The sequence below is a fragment of the Homarus americanus genome, unplaced genomic scaffold, assembly GCF_018991925.1.
Source record: "Homarus americanus isolate GMGI-L3 unplaced genomic scaffold, GMGI_Hamer_2.0 scaffold24260, whole genome shotgun sequence".
Taxonomy (NCBI): Eukaryota; Metazoa; Arthropoda; class Malacostraca; order Decapoda; family Nephropidae; genus Homarus; species Homarus americanus.
In genome coordinates this window covers 8,497,592-8,517,362 of record NW_024721079.1, presented here as the reverse complement: position 1 = coordinate 8,517,362, position 19,771 = coordinate 8,497,592, and the positions used below count along the sequence as shown (strand labels likewise).

The 19,771-nt window shown below is 41.6% G+C and overlaps 2 protein-coding genes across 2 annotated transcripts in view; one reads left to right on the top strand and one right to left on the bottom strand.

The window, feature by feature from the left end:
- Window positions 1–778: 778 nt before the first annotated feature.
- LOC121861361 (zinc finger protein SNAI2-like) overlaps window positions 779–19,771 on the top strand; it is a gene marked incomplete at its 5' end in the record, with an annotated part of 24,279 nt that continues 5,286 nt past the window's right edge. The window contains 2 exons of the mRNA XM_042359009.1: window positions 779–1,137; window positions 19,290–19,477. Of these exons, the coding sequence (XP_042214943.1) occupies window positions 779–1,137; window positions 19,290–19,477 (547 nt within the window). The remainder of the gene's footprint in view (window positions 1,138–19,289; window positions 19,478–19,771) is intronic.
- On the bottom strand, window positions 7,367–9,644 carry LOC121861533. The gene is made up of 2 exons (XM_042359369.1): window positions 9,331–9,644; window positions 7,367–7,551 (listed from the first exon to the last, which is right to left on the bottom strand). Exons 1-2 carry the CDS (start codon window positions 9,589–9,591, stop codon window positions 7,450–7,452), a joined length of 363 nt encoding a protein of 120 aa, XP_042215303.1. The 5' UTR covers window positions 9,592–9,644; the 3' UTR covers window positions 7,367–7,449.

Here is a 19,771-nt window from a genome sequence, read left to right as displayed (position 1 = left end):
GTGTAGGGGTCATGGTGGTGGGGTATGGGAGTAGTGGTGGTGAGGTGGGTCATGGTGGGTGGGGTATAGGTTTGTGGTGGTGAGGTGTAGGGGTATGAGTGGTGGGATTTATGGGGTGGTTGTGGTGGGGGGAGGTTGTGGTGGGGGGGGGTTGAGTGGTGTGGTGGGTTGGGGTCTGAGTTGTGGGGTTGGTCATGTGGCGAGGTGTATGTTGTGGTGGTGGGGTATAGGGTCATTGTGGTGGGGTTAGGGTGGGTGGTGGTGGGGGTTTGGGGTTGGTGGTGAGGTGTATGGGGTAGTGGTGGTGAGGTGTGGGGTCATTGTGGTGAGGGTATGGGTAGTGGTGGTGAGGGTGCAGGTTGGGGACACACACCAGGTACTCTGAGGGGGTTGTGTTAAGGCGGGTCTGGGTGTAGCAGCTGCAGTGCATCAGGGTGGCACACAGGCTCAAAATAGGTGTGGGTGAGGCAGCACGTGGCGAGGGGCACGCGTGCCAACCACCGGCCGTCTCCGACACCAGTGCCGCTACCACCACGCCAGGAACAAGTGGCCCCCACTCACGTGTGTGAGGGTCTTCGGGTATAGTGTAGTTGTCCCCGAGTGTATGTAGTGATATATGTACCACAACGCTCAGCTACTGTTGTGTTTACCAGGTTGTGTTCGTGGCAGGTATGGGCGAGGTGGCAGTGGTCTACAACAACGTAGAGGGGTCTGCACCCCCCATGTCGTTGCCACAAGGAGAACCCATGGCCGCCTTCCTGGCAGGCCTCTTTGACTCCTCACTCTCTTAGCCGATATCGCTCTTGTATGTGCCGATAAGCCCTGGCTGGCTGCATTACGTCCAGAGGACCTCCCCGCCCGCTATAACACGCCCACACCCGCCACCACGCCCACACTCACGCCGCAGAGAGAGAGCTACACACCTGTGCTGGAGTTGGACCCCCACACCACCATCATTACTGTGGCCCCGCATCACGACCAGCCTCTCAACCTCACCACTAGTCCACCACGCACGCCATCGCAGTCACCACCCGCGCCCACGCCACCCACCACACCTCCCCCACCTGTGCGAGACGCCCATGTCTGTCCTGAATGTGGTCGCACCTACTCTACCTCCTCTAACCTCGCAAGACACAGGTAAGCATAAAATAATAATAATAATAATAATAATAATAATAATAATAATAATCCAACACCACAAAAGTAAGACAAGACCCTAAATGACCCAGCGTGGTGTTCCGTCTTCCTGGCTAAGTGCATTAATTCGTTATCCCCGCGGCCAGTATTGCCCCGCCCTCCTAGGAACAACTCTACCCTATACACAATTAAGACAGAATTCCCAAAATGTTTGCTGTACCTTGTTATGGCTCTCCTTGCATTCCAATACACCCTTCACAACGCCACGACGAATTTCGGCTGTAGGATGACGACGTACTTTAAACCAAGTGTTCGGGTTTATGTGTAAATAATAACGTAAGTATATGTTGCACCCGCAACCAAAACAACCAGACTGGAAGAAGACCCATATAAACTCACAGACACAAGTGATGGGTCTTAACATACGGCTCCACAACACCACCAGCAGGTAGTTGAGCCAAAGCCTCTTGCCACCTCCTTTCTCTCCCCGCAGCGTCCTGGGTTACAGTCATAGAGACAGTTCTTAGACACACACTCACACACAGTTATAATACTGCTGTAGAGACAACACCAAAGGATAAAATAATACAGTACTTAAAGTAGGACACGAATACACCTCTAAATTACTCTGCACCTATATACGCACCACCATCTGCACCACTATACACCTGGTACCACCATCTGCACCACTATACACTATGCACCACCATTTGCACTACTGTACACTATATACCACCATCTGCACCACTGTACACTATGTACCACCATCTGCACGACTATACACTATGCACCACCATCTGCACCACTATACACTATGCACCACCATCTGCACGACTATACACCACCATCTGCACCACTATGCACTATGCACCACCATCTGCACGACTATACACTATGAACCACCATCTGCACCACTATACACTATGCACCACCATCTGCACCACTATACACTATGCACCACCATCTGCACCACTATACACTATGTACTACTATCTGCACCACTATACACTATGTACCACCATCTGCACCGCTGTACACTATGTACCACCATCTGCACCACTATACACTATGTACCACCATCTGCACCACTATACACTATGTACCACCATCTGCACCGCTGTACACTATGTACCACCATCTGCACCACTGTACACTATGTACCACCATCTGCACCACTATACACTATGCACCACCATCTGCACCTGACTATACACTATGTACCACCATCTGCACCACTATACACCATGTACCAATTATCTGCACTGCTGTACACTATGCGTACCACCATCTACACCACTCATATACACTATGTACCACCACCTGCACCACTATACACTATGCACCACCATCTGCACCACTATACACTATGTACCGCCATCTGCACCACTATACACCGTGTACCACCATCTGCACTGCTGTACACTATGTACCACCATCTACACCACTATACACTATGTACCACCACCTGCACCACTATACACTATGTACCACCACCTGCACCACTATACACTATGTACCACCATCTGCACTGCTGTACACTATGTACCGCCATCTGCACCACTATACACTATGTACTACTATCTGCACCACTATGTACCTGTACCATCTGCACCACAGTACACTTATGTGCCACCATCTGCACCACAGTACATATTGCCACCATCTGCACCACTATACTATATACCTGCATCTGCACCACTATGTACCCACCATCTGCCACTATACACTATGTACCTGCATCACTACAGTACACTATACCCTGCATCTGCACCACTATACACCACCATCTGCACCACTATACCACCATCTCCACCACTGTTACTTTGTATCACCATCTCCACCACTATACAGTACACTATGCCTATAATCTACACCACTATACACTATGTATCACCATCTGCACCACTATACATATATACCACCATCACACTATGCACCACCATCTGCACCACTATACACTATATACCACCATCTGCACCACTATGTACCACCATCTGCACCACTATACACTATGTACCACCATCTGCACCACGGTACACTATGCACCACCATCTGCACCACTATGCACCACCATCTGCACCACCATGTGCACCACTATGCACCACCATCTCCACCACTATACAGTACACTATGTACCACCATCTACACCACTATACCATCTGCACCACTATACACTATGTACCACCATCTACACCACTATACCATATGCATCACCACCTGCACCACTCGACACTATGTGCCACCACCTGCACCACTATACACTATGTACCACCATCTACACCACTATACCATATGCACCACTATACACTATGTACCACCATATGCACTACTGTACACAATATACCACCATCTGCACCACTATTCACTATGTACCACCACCTACACCACTAGACACTATGTATCACCATCTGCACCACTATGCACTATGCACCACCATCTGCACCACTAGACACTATGTACAACCATCTGCACCGCTGTACACAATGTACCACCACCTGCACCACTAGACACAATGTACCACCATCTGCACTGCCATGCCCAATGTACCACCACCTGCACCACTAGCCCACATGCTCCATTTGTACCACCTGGATCATGTGTACCATCTTCCGCACCACTAACCCGCACGTTAAAATTGTGTCATCTGTACCAGACAGTCAACCACATACACCAAACTCAATTTACACCATCTGAAACCAAAACTACACCACTGTGTATTAACTCCACCTGCACCCACCTGTTAAATGGCTCCACCTGTTAACTGGCTCCACCTGCCTCACCTGTTAAATGGCTCCACCTGCCCCACCTGTTAAATGGCCCACCTGCCCCACCTGTTATATGGCTCCACCTACCCCACCTGTTATATGACCCCACCTGTTATATGGTTCCACCTTTTAAATGACTCCACCTGTTATATGATCCCACCTGCCCCACCTGTTATATGGCTCTACCTGCCCCACCTGTTATATGTCTCCAGCTGTCCCTCCTGTTATATGGCCCCAACTGCCTCACCAGTATATGGCTCCGCCTGCCCCACCTGTTACATAGCCCAACTGCCCCACCTGTCAAATAGCTCCAATTGACCCAATTGATGCATATTTTCACTTTTCAACAACACCAACTGTTCCTGTACCACAGGTGGTGGCGAGTGACACTACCATGGGGGAGGGACATTGAGTGACACAATACCATGAGGGAGGAAAGGTTGTGAGTGTCACGTGTTTGGCCCACTGACCTGCTCACTCTGGTGCCTGTAGTGCCGCCTGCGCTCCCCCCACCCACACACACACGAACATAAGAATGGAGGAAACTGCAGCGGGCCTATTGGCCCATACTGTGCAGTCCCGTTTACACCCAACCCCTATCGCTCATATATACGTCCAACCTATATTTGAAACTACCCAGCGTGTTAGAGTTAATGATGATGTTTGGTAACTTGTTCCACTCATCCACTACTCTATTTCCAAACCAGTATTTACCCATCTCGCTCCTAAATCTAAATTTGTCTAGTTTAATACCACTGCTACAAGTTCGTTCCTGGTTAGATAGTTCAAATACCTTCGTTATATCACCTTTGTTTAACCCTGACTTCCATTTATATACCTTGACTATATTGCCCCTCACTCTACAGTACATCTCTCGAGGGAGTGCAAATTCAGATGCTTTAATCTGTTTCTAGGCTCAGTGCTCACCTCCTGTACTTAAAGGTGACTGATCTGTACCTGAGGTATTGCCAGTCCACCTTGCTGTAAACAGGTCCACATCTATCATTATATCAGTGTTACTGAAGGTGGTTGAGTAGTACTGCCTCCGTATACCAGAGATCAATATACTGTATACAGTACAGTGTGCTGCATTACCACTGACCCTAATGGTCCATCCGGTCCATGGGATCCACCTCACATTATGGTGGCTTCCATTCATGGCAATTGTGTAGACAGAGAACATGTACTGTATAAAAAATGCAGTTGCTGTAAATAAAACATGCTTCCAATTTATTTGTCACATTATCCAACTGTTATTTCATTTACGATAATGCAGAAGCTTCATATCTTTTGAGATATGATGGATAAACTACACATACCACAGGTACAGTATTGAGCACAACATGTCCTGGTCAGTTTCTAAAAAGATAATAATGTTAAATCAATTAGCTACAACTGCTATCATTTGTGATGATTTTAGAGTACATTACTTAACCAGTTTTATAATTAATAATATATATATATATATATATATATATATATATATATATATATATATATATATATATATATATATATATATATATATATTGCATAGTGATGGTATATTGTATGCATGTTCAGTACCTGTTTTGGAACTTAATAAAAGGTTTCGGGCATGGAGTGCCTGAGCATAGTAAAGTTGGACGTGAAATACTGCAGAACAATGGATACGGTTAATACATACCGTACCAACCTTGTCACAACCCCATCAACACAAGGAATAATGACATCAGGGATTTTATGGAGAAATTCATTTCTCTTTCATTGCATTTTTCAGTTTGACAGTCATTTAGATGCAACTGTTTTTATTACAATCTGCCATAAAAATTAAATTTTCCAATGAATAATAAAACAGCCACCAGCATTTTATGACCCATACTATTTGAGGTAAACTAGATACAGTCCAGTACAGGTTCATGATTGAGTGAGAGCCAGATTTGAGAATTTTATCTGAATTTCAGGCATTACATGGTGAAGCATAGGTGAAAGCAGTCCTCGCTAGGTCTAGTACTAAAACCCAGAACCACAATGACACAAGACGAGCCCATAATAAAATAAATAAAAGTTATTTGTCATCAAAAACAAGATTATAAATTATTAATGAAATTAATTAAATACTGTAATGAAGTGAGGTAGTGGATAGTAAGCTGTAATTATAAAAGCTATCAGTAATATCTTGAGGATAGTTTTAGCCTAAACTTGGACTTAATCAGTATTTAGTTGATATATATGTCCTCAAACAATTTTATTGTTGCAGCTGTACCTCCTAAAAGAAATATTTTTGTACATAAACAATTCAAACTCTGTAAAAATTATATGAAATACTGTACACACAAACATACATGAAATACTGTACACACAAACATACATGGAATGCTGCACACACAAACATACATGAAATACAGGCATCTCCCGGGTTACTGAAGGGTTCTGTTCCGAAATTTTTTTCTGGAACGCAAAACCATTTATCCCATATACTTCCATTATAAAAGTTGAGATTCGTTCCCAAGGATATTTTTGGATGCCCAAAAATGTGACTCAACCACATATACAGTATGTATGAAATTAGACGGTGGTAAATATTTAGAAGTTGCCAGAACTTACTTATATAGGGAGAAAGTGAAAAAATAAATAAATAAATAAATAAAAATATTTATTCTATAGCACTTCCATCGGAAATCCATACTTTTCGAGTATTTCTGTAACGGAGGCGGTTTCTCTCTACTCATACTCTGCCTTTTCTTTTACTCTTACTTCTCTTGTCTTAGTTCTTTAAGTCAATTGTTCTTTCTACTTACTTCAATGGTTACTACATAACCTTAGTTCTTTCTGGTAGCATGTCGAGGGTCTAAGGCACATGGGTATTGTAATTCTGATATCAAGGTAACTACTGTGACTACTGTGGGGAAAATGAATACTCCTAAAATACTCTAACAACAGGTTTATTAATATGAAATCAAAGGGAAAAAGAGATATTATTAACATATAACTTCAAGGTGCAACTCCTCGCTTACTCAACTGCAAACTCAGTATTTTCTTATTGCACGCAACCTCAATGGTATTACATTACATAGCAGGACCAGTTCCTTGGCCCTACTCACAATACACAGTTACATGACAACTCCTTGCAGGTTACTTTACTTCTCACCTACTGGTGGTACATGGCATTACAGTACAGTTACAAGAATCAACTCCTTGACTTTACTCAGGTAGTCCCAAGGGGACAACTTCACTTCACACACATTACTCGGTACTTCTCATTACATCCAGTTATAAGACAAACTTCAGCTGATACTTCACAAACTGTTGGTAGTGCATAGGAGATGCACTCACACACAACACATTAATACTGAAACCAGCAAATACATGGGACCGCTACCCCACATGGGATAATTATTACCCGCTAATTATCCCTAAACATACAACAACACTGTGGGCCATATCTCCAAGGCATGTCCCAGGGTATAGCACTGGCGCCTCTAACAACTGACGACTGCTGTTGTGGTCGGTTGTAGCCAGACACATGGCGAGTCTGGGGTCTAGCTCACGAGGTGGACCTGCCGTCTCAATCATGTTGAATCACCGACATCAATGCATATATTGATCCCTGCGGGGTACCCACCGGCTCAGCAGCCGATGGGGTGTTCAGATAGGCCCACTCTGGAATCTGGGGACAAACAGGAGATGACGTGACGGAGGATAGGGAAGCATGATGACAACACAAACAAAACAAATCCTTCGTCTCGCAACGTCAGACGACATTTACTTTATATTACTTCTCACACAGGGTGAATGACAATTCCACTGTTACAACATGAACACTGATGAACAATGATAATTCACTACAATGACTGAATCAAACTGAATGACTATAAAACACTGCTACATACCTGGGGACAACTGGGGGGATGACGTGACGGAGGACGTCTCTCTCTGCTTATCCGTGGTATATATACCCCTGAGCTGCCGGTGATCGCTACTCATGCAATGACAGAAATTACATACAACCCAACTGTTACACATTCGAGGATGACCCTCAGTTGATAAAGGTCTGGCGAATTACTTGAGTTGATTCACATAAACTAATCCAAGATTGAGCTTGCCAGCAGAAGTGGAAAAAACGTATTGACAACTGTGTTCGAAGGCGGGACTTACTGGGAGGGATCATGACTGTAAACATCGAATAGGAAAAACACGTCTTCTCTGGGGGATAGCTAACCAGCTACCCTCTCATGTTTTGCGGTCGTGAAGTTTAATAAGAATCATTAGTTAAAACAGACTAGCAGTCAACGTGACCATGACATTTCAACGGACAAAACTGCCAACAACACTACTTGTTCCAAATGGGCAGGGCTTTGAAGTAGAAGGGAAATATGGGGAAAAATACACGGAATAAAAAAACACCAAACAAACCTTTGAAATCCTGGCTTAACATTTCCTAACCTTTAAAAACCCTAAAACTCAGATGAGGAGGTAAAGCTAGGCAAAGCTTTCAAAGGTTTATTTTGTGTTCTTTCCAGGTATCTCACCCCACACCCCCCCTCCACTTCAAGGCCCCGCCCACTCTGAACAACTAACAGTAGGCAATTCCATTAGTAAAAACACCAGAAAATACAAACTTACAATGGAAATGCTATAGAATAAATTACCCATAGCTTTCTTTCTCCAGTAAAGGTGTAGAATAGGGTGACCACTAGAAGGAATTGTCCGAATTGGTTGAAATTTTTTATACACGCTAATATCATGATATTAAACACAAAAATGGAAACGATAATGCATAGAACCTAATAGAACCTGACCTAACATACCCAACCTATGGTAGGTTAGGTCAGGTTCTATTAGGTTCTATGGATTATCATGTTAATTTGTGTGTTAAACAACTTGCCTTAATATTGGGGTTGATATAAATCAGTAATAGCGAGGAGGAATACGTGGATGTGTTCACCATCATTTAGGAAAAGTCTCTTGAAAAGGGATTCAGTGAGGTAAACAACAAAAATGGCGCCGGGAGGAGAATTGTGAAGCGGGATCGAGTACTGTACATAAAAAGGTTGTCAGGATCTATGCATTGTCGTTTCCATTTTTGTGTTTAATATAATGTTATTAGCATTATATAAAAAACAAATGCATAGAACCTAATAAAACCTGACCTAATATACCCAACCTATGGGTATGTTAGGTCAGGTTCTATGCAATGTCGTTTCCATTTTTGTTTAGTATCATGATATTAGTGTGCAGAAATTTTTTCAACCAATTTGGACAATTCCTTCTGGTGGTCACCCTCGTCCACACCTTTACCCTTTCTCCTTTTCCCATATAAGACTCGGTATACAAATAGGCGTTAGCAACTTCTAAATATTAACCTGGACAGTTTTAACCACATACAGTGAGTCAATCATGATGTAACATGATAATAAATAAACAAAACACTTGAATTTGTACTTACCAGAAACAATGTTGAGTACTGCAGGAGGTGGTGAGGTGAGGTTGTGGGATCAAGTTTAATGTTCAATGTAATTCCCTTATGGAATCTTTTATCACCACTGTTTTCTCTTGAACTTGATGGCCCTTTACACTCATCTTGAATAAGGCTACACAACAACACAGACTCATAACTGAGCACAAACTGGGGAAAGATTTCAAACTGAGCAGTGACATTGTTGTTGTGGCTGCTATCAACTGGTGTGGTGAGCTGCCCGGCAGCCATCTTGTTGCTACCACCAGAATTCACACGAAATAAATTGTATAATTTCGGTGAAATTTTTTCTCTATCACGATTTTTTCTTTTGAAAATCTTAATCAATTAACCAAAATTCCAGAAGGGTGAATAAAGTCCTAAACACAGATGCACAACTGAACACAAGCTGGAGAAATAATTCTAACTGAGCAGCAGCATTGTTGCGATGAATGCTGACACACGTCTTTCAAGTATGGACATAAGTTAGTGCAAAGATACTCTACTCAAGATAGGAAAGCTCCAGCTAAAATATATATGAAATGTGCGAACGGGACAGTTGCCAGATACCTCATTAATAGCGCCAGCTATTGGCTGCGTCCAGAAGCTGTTCGAGACGTCATAGACGTTGCTGTGACGTCATGTGATTGTTTTACGTTTTACATTTATTTTAGACATATCACTCTTCTTTTTGTATACTTGTATGTGTACATATAAAGAGAGAATGAAAACACTACGGTATAATTTTCACTGACTCCATTGCCTCAAGATCTTAGATGAGCTCAGAAATTAAGACACAAACTTTTCTCTTGTATAATTATCATACAATTACTGTACTGCAAGTGATAAATCACCTGTCATGCCGTTATATAAATTTGGGGAATAAATGACCTTGTTTTCAATAGACTTCTTGGCTATTAAAAGGCATTCTTATTGTTTATCTTTATTGAAATAAACACGCAAAACCAAAAATTCACTTTGTGTTTTGGTTTCTCATGTATTATAATATTTCATCTAACTTGCTACATGCAAATATTAACATTACCATAAAAATTTACATTAATTATTAATCATGCATTATACTGTATATATATATATATATATATATATATATATATATATATATATATATATATATATATATATATATATATATATATATATATATATATATATATATATATATATATATATATATATATATATATATATATATATATATATATATATATATATATATATATATATATATATATATATATATATATATATATATATATATATATTGTAAACGCCTTAGTTAAGGGCGTTCAGGTGACGGGCAAGTCGAAGGGAATGATTGAAACCCGCCTTTTGACGCATTCAATATTTATTGATGAGGTCAAAACCTGCAGAGAACAAGGCGTTCATTAGTATTACATGGTGATCTATCTGATACATAATTAGTTAGTCTCACACAATTTATATTAATTATAATTGATTATTGAGCATAGTGACATTATACAAAGTTCATAACTCTATTAATCTTAGCTACACTTCATTCCGCGTTGTCTTATTGCTACAGATAAGGCAGGAACGAGTAGGCATAATTAGTCCACAATATTTCAGTACTGAGGGGGTATTTCATCACTTTGGCTGTACTTAGGTACAAGTGCGGGTCAATGCGAACCAGTATGGTGTTCCAAAGGACAATAATACTGTGTTAATTGTTCCAGCACAAAACTCGGCCAGGATTGGGAGTTGGTGTTCACCACTGCTAGCAGAGGGCTGGTCCTCACAGCATCACTTGAGGGGGCAATCTCTTGGAGTACAGGCGACCAAGCCACCCTTTAAACCAGTGGTTCTCAATCTTGTTTGTCCCATGCACCCCTTGCACCATATGTCAGAATGTCATTCCCCCCTCCTTTCCAAGATTGTCTGCCTCAAAAAGTGCATTCCAAATAATATGTATATAATACTGAAAATCCTTTATTTTTTCCATATTAGTACATATACATTTACAATTTTACATGGATTATTTTTATAGTGGAGTTTTACAAATTAAATGCCAATTGAAAATGTTGATGGATTTATAAAACTTGAATAAAAGAAAATAGTTTTTTATATTTATAATGAATTACTTAACAGACCAAACTGAAGCATAATGCAATAAACAAAAAGTTCAATAGAATACCAGGATATTGTAAATTTGTAATTAATTTTATTCAGATGAAGATTACAGTCAATGAGAAACCTGTGATTGTTTTTTCTTCGCCAATTCTGGAATACGCGGAGGAGTGTTTGAAAGGGCACAACGCAGGTCATTTTCTACCTCTAATCTACTACGTTGCTTCGTTTTAATTTGCAACTGAGTTGAAAAGCCTGACTCACAAAGATATGTCGACACAAACGGAAGCAAGACACGGATAGCTCTTTCTGCCACTTTTGGGTAGGAATCGCACATCAAGGGCCAAAATTCTGTGATTGATTTCTCATCGAACATATCTCTTGCTCCCGAATCCGTTTTCCCCCCCTGAAAACCTGAATTCCCCCCCTGGGGGGAATTCCCCCCTGGTTGAGAACCCCTGCTTTAAACCATACATTTAGCAGAACCAGGACCTACGGACACCGCCCACCCCCAATCTTTGTTCGGGTAAGGCAGCAAACGCCAGCACTCACACGCCAGTGGCGGTAACATATATATTATGAAGGAAAAAGCACACTCGATAACTTCTGCAATTCCTCACACTTCTCGTATATTCTGGGAATGTCAATGGCATTTTGCCATCTGCGACACCTGTCAAATTCGTATCAAGTGAGTCGGTGTGACTGATGAAGTTGCTGCCTCTGATTTGAAATGTATTTCAATAAATAATTGCACATTTTCACTGTAACTCACAAGAGGTTAAATACTTAGGTTACCTATCTCCGTCCTTTGGAAACCGATGAAATGAAAATGTGGATGTGTATCCTTTCTCCTCTTGCAAATAACGCAGGGATGCGATCTACCCAGCATGGTGAACTAAGCGCCCACAAGTCTTGGCTACAGTGTTGCCAGTGGGAAAAATCAAAGAGTATCCACAGAAATACTAAAAAAGTAAAAACGTATCCATAATCTTCTAAAAAGTATCCAAAAAGTATCCACTTTTTTCCTTTAATAAAATGACGAATTTTTATAATTATCTATGACAACAAAGTTAAGCTGAAATATAATGGTGTCATCAAAAATTTTATTGATTATAAAATGGCTATTCTTGGCTGTAGTCCAAAAATTTTAAAACATGCAAACGACAACGTGACGTCACAGAAGTACGACTGCAGCGCCATCCTAATTCTGGACAAATACTTTGATTCTGGACTACATCAAAACCTATAATCATTGGACTACATAAAATGACGTCACTGTGCCTTGAGGTCACAGCTGGTATTATTACCGACTATTTTACACTAATTCCTGTCTGAGTGTATAGTCTTTGGTTTCGTGTTTTATTAATTATTGTCTGCATGAATCAAAGCGCCCATTTGTGTGGTCTAATGGTAGACCCTGCTGCCGTATGGCATCACGAGAATTGTGACCAAGTCCCAGGTTGCTCATCTGACTTTCTGCCTCATTTATACACAATTGCAGGGTCTCAATTGTTGCTCTTACTATTGACAACACAACATATATATATTGTTTCTCACTTTTGATTTTCTTTTATTATTACATTATTATTATTGTTATTATTATTATTATTGTTATTATTGTCATTATTATTATTATTGTTATTATTGTTATTATTATTATTATTGTTATTATTATAAGTAGTCGTACTTTATTATTATATTTTTAATTTTGTATTTTTTATTATAAATTTTATTTACTATGAATTATTACTATTACTACTACTACTACTATTACATTTTCGCCCCCAGGCCCCGATGTGGGTCGGTGACCTGTGCCCGGGTGGGCTAATACCCGTAAAAAAAAAAAAATCTCTATTGTTTTATTATAATGGTGTTTCTCTTGCATAAGGGATCACTTCAATTTTTAGGTTTGGTCGGATTGCCTGAAGATTAGCCCACTTCCCACTGCTAATTTCACCTGATGATTAAGCACCCTTAACGCTACCTGACGGGGTTACGGTGGGTTGCCAGGTTAGGTTAGGTTATCTTTAGGGCATCACAAGATCACCCCAGACAGTCTTGGTTCACCAGAGACAACACTGATAAACAAGAGTGATACTTCTGTGCGCACCTAAATCTGAGAGTCTGCCTCAACCTTCCTCCAAACTCGAGTTATGACCTCCACCTTCAATCTACTCCTTCAAAATTCAATTCTCTCTCGACTAACACCCAATCGTGCTCTTTGGTCTCATCACAACTTGTCCGCCTGTGTTTCTTATTTTGTTTCACGTGAAGATTATCCTCCTCTCCCTCCCTTCCCAGTTAGTCTCACCTGATGATTAAGCACCCTGACTACCTGTGGGGTTTGATTAGGTTAGATGGGATGGGTTTGTATGTTATGCTACTTTGTGTTATTTTATGTTACCGTATAAGGTTTGGTAATCTTACGATGAAATTAATTACGAGTGCCAATCTTAATGTAATTTAAAATGGGTGTACCCGATTTGAGAAACACTATAGCTTATACAATACGTTCAAAGGACACACACACAAGACAAGGCAAAGCGAAAGCAACATCTCCGTGGTGAGAACTAAGGTTATATATAACATGTGCAGGGGTGGTGGCTGTATGTGGGGGACACACCTTGACCTACTCCACCCCTTCTTCCCTCTCATCAGGCAAATGCCCAAACAGTACATGGCAGCCAGTACACTAGCTAATATAGTAAAAATTATTATTGGCCTACTTACGGGAATATACTCCCTTCGGTTCTTCAGTAAGAGCGATGGTGGTAAGCTACAGCTTTACACCAGTTTTGTACTATTTAATAAGAACAAAATTATCGCAGACAGTTAACCAATGAACTTCATTGTAGCATTTAGAATAGGTTACTATTTAAGTGATGGTATAAAGAACATCACGGCATTTACAAGTTGGTAACGGACTTGGCTGTGACACAACTTTTCCACATCTTATATTGTGCTCGCTAGTTTATTGACGACCAACGTTAAAAAAAAAAGTCCAGTACAGAACAACTTCAAAACTACAATGTATTCCTGGAAATTTAAGACTATAGGTTTTAAGATCAGGCTTTGTTTATAAACTATACAGATACTGTATACAGGTAAGCAGGTATGCAGTTCAGCATGAATATAATGTCCTTTGTTTAGGTTATAAAATTTCCAGTGGTTGGAATTTACCGATTCTTAGCCGTTTGGTTTCTCACGAAACGACACAAAATTGCAAAGAAAAGAGTAAAGTTAGTTAGGTAAAGTTAAGTAAGGTAAGTAAAGATAGGTTAGATTAGGTTGTGTGTTTTCACCAAACAATTTGGGTTGGGTTAGTCAGGTTTCCATGAATTTGCCCAAGAAATGAATGTGAAATCCATTCAAAAACACATCGAAATATACAGGGAAAAACAATTTCGTCCAAAATGTCGTGGGTAGTCATTAAACGAATGATAACCCAAAACTCCAAAGTTCCAGCACTATATTTTCGACAATACAACAGTATCCTGTTCACTTTATATTATATCCTAATGATACTCTGATGTTAACTAGCAATTCTGAAGAGTGGAACGTTATCAATACTAAATGCATCAAATAAAAAAGAGCTCATAAAACCAATGAACAGTCAAGAGTCAACACTGACAGCAGTAAGTGTACGACTCACCTCTCTGGATCTTTCGGAATCCAAAGAGAAACATGCTTCTGTTCCTTACAGAGTTGGTAGAGCACATAATAGTTGCACAGTACCGGGGCCTCATTGCAGCTGCTAAAAAATGAGATAAACGCTATTTCGCCGTATTCTTTATCTTAATTTCTTTATTCCTTGCCTGATAATTATTTTGTTCACATTCCGGCCGCTTGGTAGCGCTACATTGGGAGTGAACGCGTTTGTCCATTGGAGTGAGTTATCCTCCTATAGTCTCAGAATCCTTGATTAAGCCAAGCATAGATAGAGATCATGAGAGGAGTAAACAAACACGAAGACATATTCTTACACACTAACTCGTATCCTCGACTTCAATATACTGCACGAACTATACAGAGTGAGTGAATATTAGTTCCCATGATGATGATTCACAACACTTTTATTATAAGGTCAACATTGCTGGTGAGGGGAGTCGTTAGGGTGGTCAATGTTATCTCCGTGTGTCTTTAGTGAGTTAGTTCAGCTAGCAAATAGAAAACGTCGTGTTTGTTGGTGTTTAGTGACACACACACACACACACACACACACACACACACACACACACACACACACAAAAGCATCCAGCCCATACGAGCACGTACTGATCGCTATAAGAAGCAGCCCAGTCCCAACCATAGTAAAGATTATCAACAACTCGTAATCAACCAATGTGTTCACTCCCAGTAAATCTTACTTTTGCACTGCCACTATGTTGAAATGCCCTGTAGTATGACCTTCTCCCCACCTAGTTATTATATATCATATTTGTATAACTTAAGTTACTTGTATATTAATTATCAATCAAGTGACCCATTCCCCAATAATGTAACTGTATATTTTTAGCCTTTTAGCTGCCATGCTCTTTCAATAAACCGTTGATTATTATTATTATTATTATTATTATTATTATTACTTACCTGCTGCTGATGCCAGGACCACTGGCCCAGTCGTTGGCCTATACCCCAACCCCTCCTCCCCACCGGGATGTCAGCAAAATCCAGCAAAAAGTGACTATTTCGTTTCTGAAAGGAGTAGAATCAGTGTTAAACCGTGATGAACAATGTTTAGGCCGTGAAATCAACGCTGGACAGTAGCACACACCACTTACCAGAGAGTGAGGTCACTGACAGTCTCATCATCACTGATTCTCTATTCGCACTACTTGCCCTTGACACCCTCAACTTAAGTTGGCGCACGCTTGTCTCTGAAGCCAGACACAAATATGCGTGCCTTGTTGACCGGGGTATCAAGATCAAACTGTTGCGGATTTCCTCTCACATAGGCCTCAGAGAATATGACAGAGTTGATGCCCTCGCCAAACTCGTGTCTAACAAAGTCACTGTTGAATACAATCTGGGTCTGTCAAAAAGAACCCTTAAAACTGAAATTAGGAAAGAACTTATAAATGAATTTGACGCAAGCAGACAAGTGCAAACAGGCATATGATGAGATGTATCACGTGAAACATGTATATGGAGCAAGTAACAAGATCATTAGATTACAAGATGTAACCGCTAGACATAATTAGGATATAAGTACCTCTGGCAGTATATCCCTCAGGCAGATGTGAACAAAACTAAATGTAAAGTGTGTGGTCAAACATATGGCCACACACTCGAACACTACGTCCACGACTGTGTAAAGATAGAACCTGTGTGTGAAATGGCACATTTTATCTCTCATGGCAAGATAGCGGACATATTAAGATTGCCTCACACTCCTGTACTCACGCAGTTGCGAATAGTTTCCCTCTATGTACAGAGCTAAACAGAGATTTTATTTGAAATACTCTGTAACATCCAATGCCATAATATCCTGACCACGGGGGTTAGTTATATAGACCCTTTGTGAACTGCACTCTGTAATCTTTTTGTGCTACCGCTCACGGGATGAATATGGGGTGCACAATAAACTAGCCACTGTAAGTGGCAAAATTAAATTCCAAGCCCACGTGAGGTCCTTTGTGTCAACACTTGAGGCTGAGTCACTGCACCACGTGGACACCACACCACATCACCCGGTGTCTCCATAACCACGCAAGGTCCTTCATATCACCTATGGACGAGTTACTGCACCACACCACACCACACCACACCACCCGGTGTCTCCATGGCCACTTGAGGTCCTTCACATCAACACCTATGGACGAGTTACTGCACCACATGACCTATGTGACCTCAACTCCGCATGCTTCCCAGATGGGCACTGTAAACGCTTCTGCGCTTCACCTTGCACAGAATGTAAGGGGGTGCCCAATAAACTAGCCCCTTCCGGGGCAATCTAAAAAAAATGTAAACTATAATTTGTATGTTTAACTTTGTTCCTTCTCCTTTTAGTAATGAATGCTTTTTTTTATACGACCCACCCAACCCATGACGTTTTGTATGTACAGTAATAAATTATTTTGTCCAACGTACATTTTTAGCTTTTTGGCTGCTGAACTTTTTCAATAAATCATTAATTATTACACACACACACACACACACACACACACACACACACACACACACACACAAAGATTTATCTTGAATGTCACTTACTGAAGAAGTGACAGACCAACAACGAGAACAGAATGATGGTATTAGTCATTGTAGAACTAAAGCTACTACAGAACATTATTTCGTTTTAATGACAAAAACCATCAAATATTTGTCAAATTATCACAATGCTCAATAGCCGAGACAACTAATGCAGTGCAGACAACCCCAGCTATAGTCACTCTTACTGTTATAAACCTATGCCAAGATCTTCACTGCTCTCGCCAGGTCAGGTCTGTCAGTATGGGAAACATTCTTTAAGAAATTTCCAGGCGCCGTCCTCAATAATGCTCTTAAAAATCACTCCACATCCAAGACACTTTGTCAAGAGGATCCGTGACCACCACCACTCAAACACCCACCACCTGGGACCTTCAGGCTTTTCTTACAATGCCGCTACAACATCTCAAAAATTCCAGCAGGAGAGAACCCAGGGGAGGGGGCTTAAGAAGGCACCTCGCCCCTGCCCCCCCCCCCTCTCTATGGTCTGAAGATGCCAGTAAAATGGGAGTAGAGTAGCTGTATTTTGCTTCTTCATCATTCTCCAACATAGATATAGGTGCCCTACCACACCCCCTTGGACTTCTTCCTTTTCCTAACAAGACCCTCTGCGGTGCTCCCGTTTACATTTGGCAGTGACCATGTTTGACCTGTCGCCGATGGTCTCAGCGGTCACGGAGAAACCAACGCTGAAATTCTGCATGCCCCATAATACGGAGGTCATAAATCACTGCTCGATCGTGACCTGGTGTTAGTCCCTGTTACAGCAGTCCTCACTTATGGCTTTATTAAGCAGTCCGTATGACTGATTACATATTATCTGTAATTTGTCTCATAAATCCTTACAAAATCGACCTACTAACCTACTCACCAACCTCTCACTGACCTCACCTACTCACCACCCTCACCTACTCACCAACCCTCAACAGCATCTCAGTCTAGGGGATTTTTCCTCCAAACAATGTGAAAATTCTCAAGAGTTTTATACAGTCCAGGGGCTGATCCAGGAGGGGGTTCCTGGGGGTCCGGACCCTTTCTTTCATCGGAAAATTCCAATACGTTTTCTTTAATGCAGCATTATTTGTATTTCAAAAATTAATTACTATTGACCTCAGAATATCTTCTAATATCAAGCGCACATGGCTTCAAAATGGCCTCAAATATCCATGATATTGATGGTCAGATTAAAAATAAATAAAAAATCTGGGGCTGACAACGCCCACCAGCTGGGTGGGCTCACTGTGCTCGCCATGTTTTCCCACCCAAGGATATATTACTCGGACCGAAAATTTCTTGAACCCCCCTTTTGATATTCCTGGATCCGCCCCTGTACACACAACCCAAGATACAACAGAGGAGACACTACAACTAACAGAAGTAAAGCCAGAACTCTCCTCTCCCCTCACACCACCTCAACCCCGAAGAAGAAAAACTCCCCCCCTCCCCACCTCTTTGGGGCACACAATCCTTGACTCCCCTCTTCACCCACCTTAAAATATTTTGAATCTGTCCTTAAATTCACCAACAAATCTATTACTACGGTATGTGGTTAAGCGGATTAACAACATCACAATCATTCAATATCGCACTGTCAATTTTGTTAAAGTCATTAATGGCAGGTGTTGGTGTTGCAGACAGACACATCGATCACCGGACGACAAGCGAGCAGCCCGCAAGTGTCCTTACTGTGACAAGGTGTACGTGAGCACGCCCGCCTTCAGTCAGCACATGCGTACACACAACCAGGGCTGTAAGTGTCCAACCTGCGGCAAGTGTTTCTCCCGGCCCTGGCTCCTGCAGGGTCACATCAGGACTCATACAGGTAAGTCACCTCCTACAGTACAAGACCACTGTGGCTACACCCCACTAATACTGTATGCCAACTACCCATCCTACCACACGCCTCCTGCTGCTACCATCCTACCACACACCTCCTATTGATACCATCCTACCACACGCCTCCTGCTGCTACCATCCTACCACACGCCTCCTGCTGCTACCATCCTGCCACACGCCTCCTGCTGCTACCATCCTACCACACTCCTCCTGCTGCTACCATCCTGCCACACGCCTCCTGCTGCTACCATCCTGCCACACGCCTCCTGCTGCTACCATC

What these genes read in the sequence shown, in the direction of transcription:
- LOC121861533 (XM_042359369.1), bottom strand. Translation starts at nt 9,591, where the DNA reads ATGGCTGCCGGGCAGCTCACCACACCAGTTGATAGCAGCCACAACAAC. An exon ending in AGTACTCAACATTGTTTCTG is followed by an intron (nt 7,552 to 9,330) that starts GTAAGTACAAAT and finishes GTTTGTCCCCAG; the next exon opens with ATTCCAGAGTGGGCCTATCT.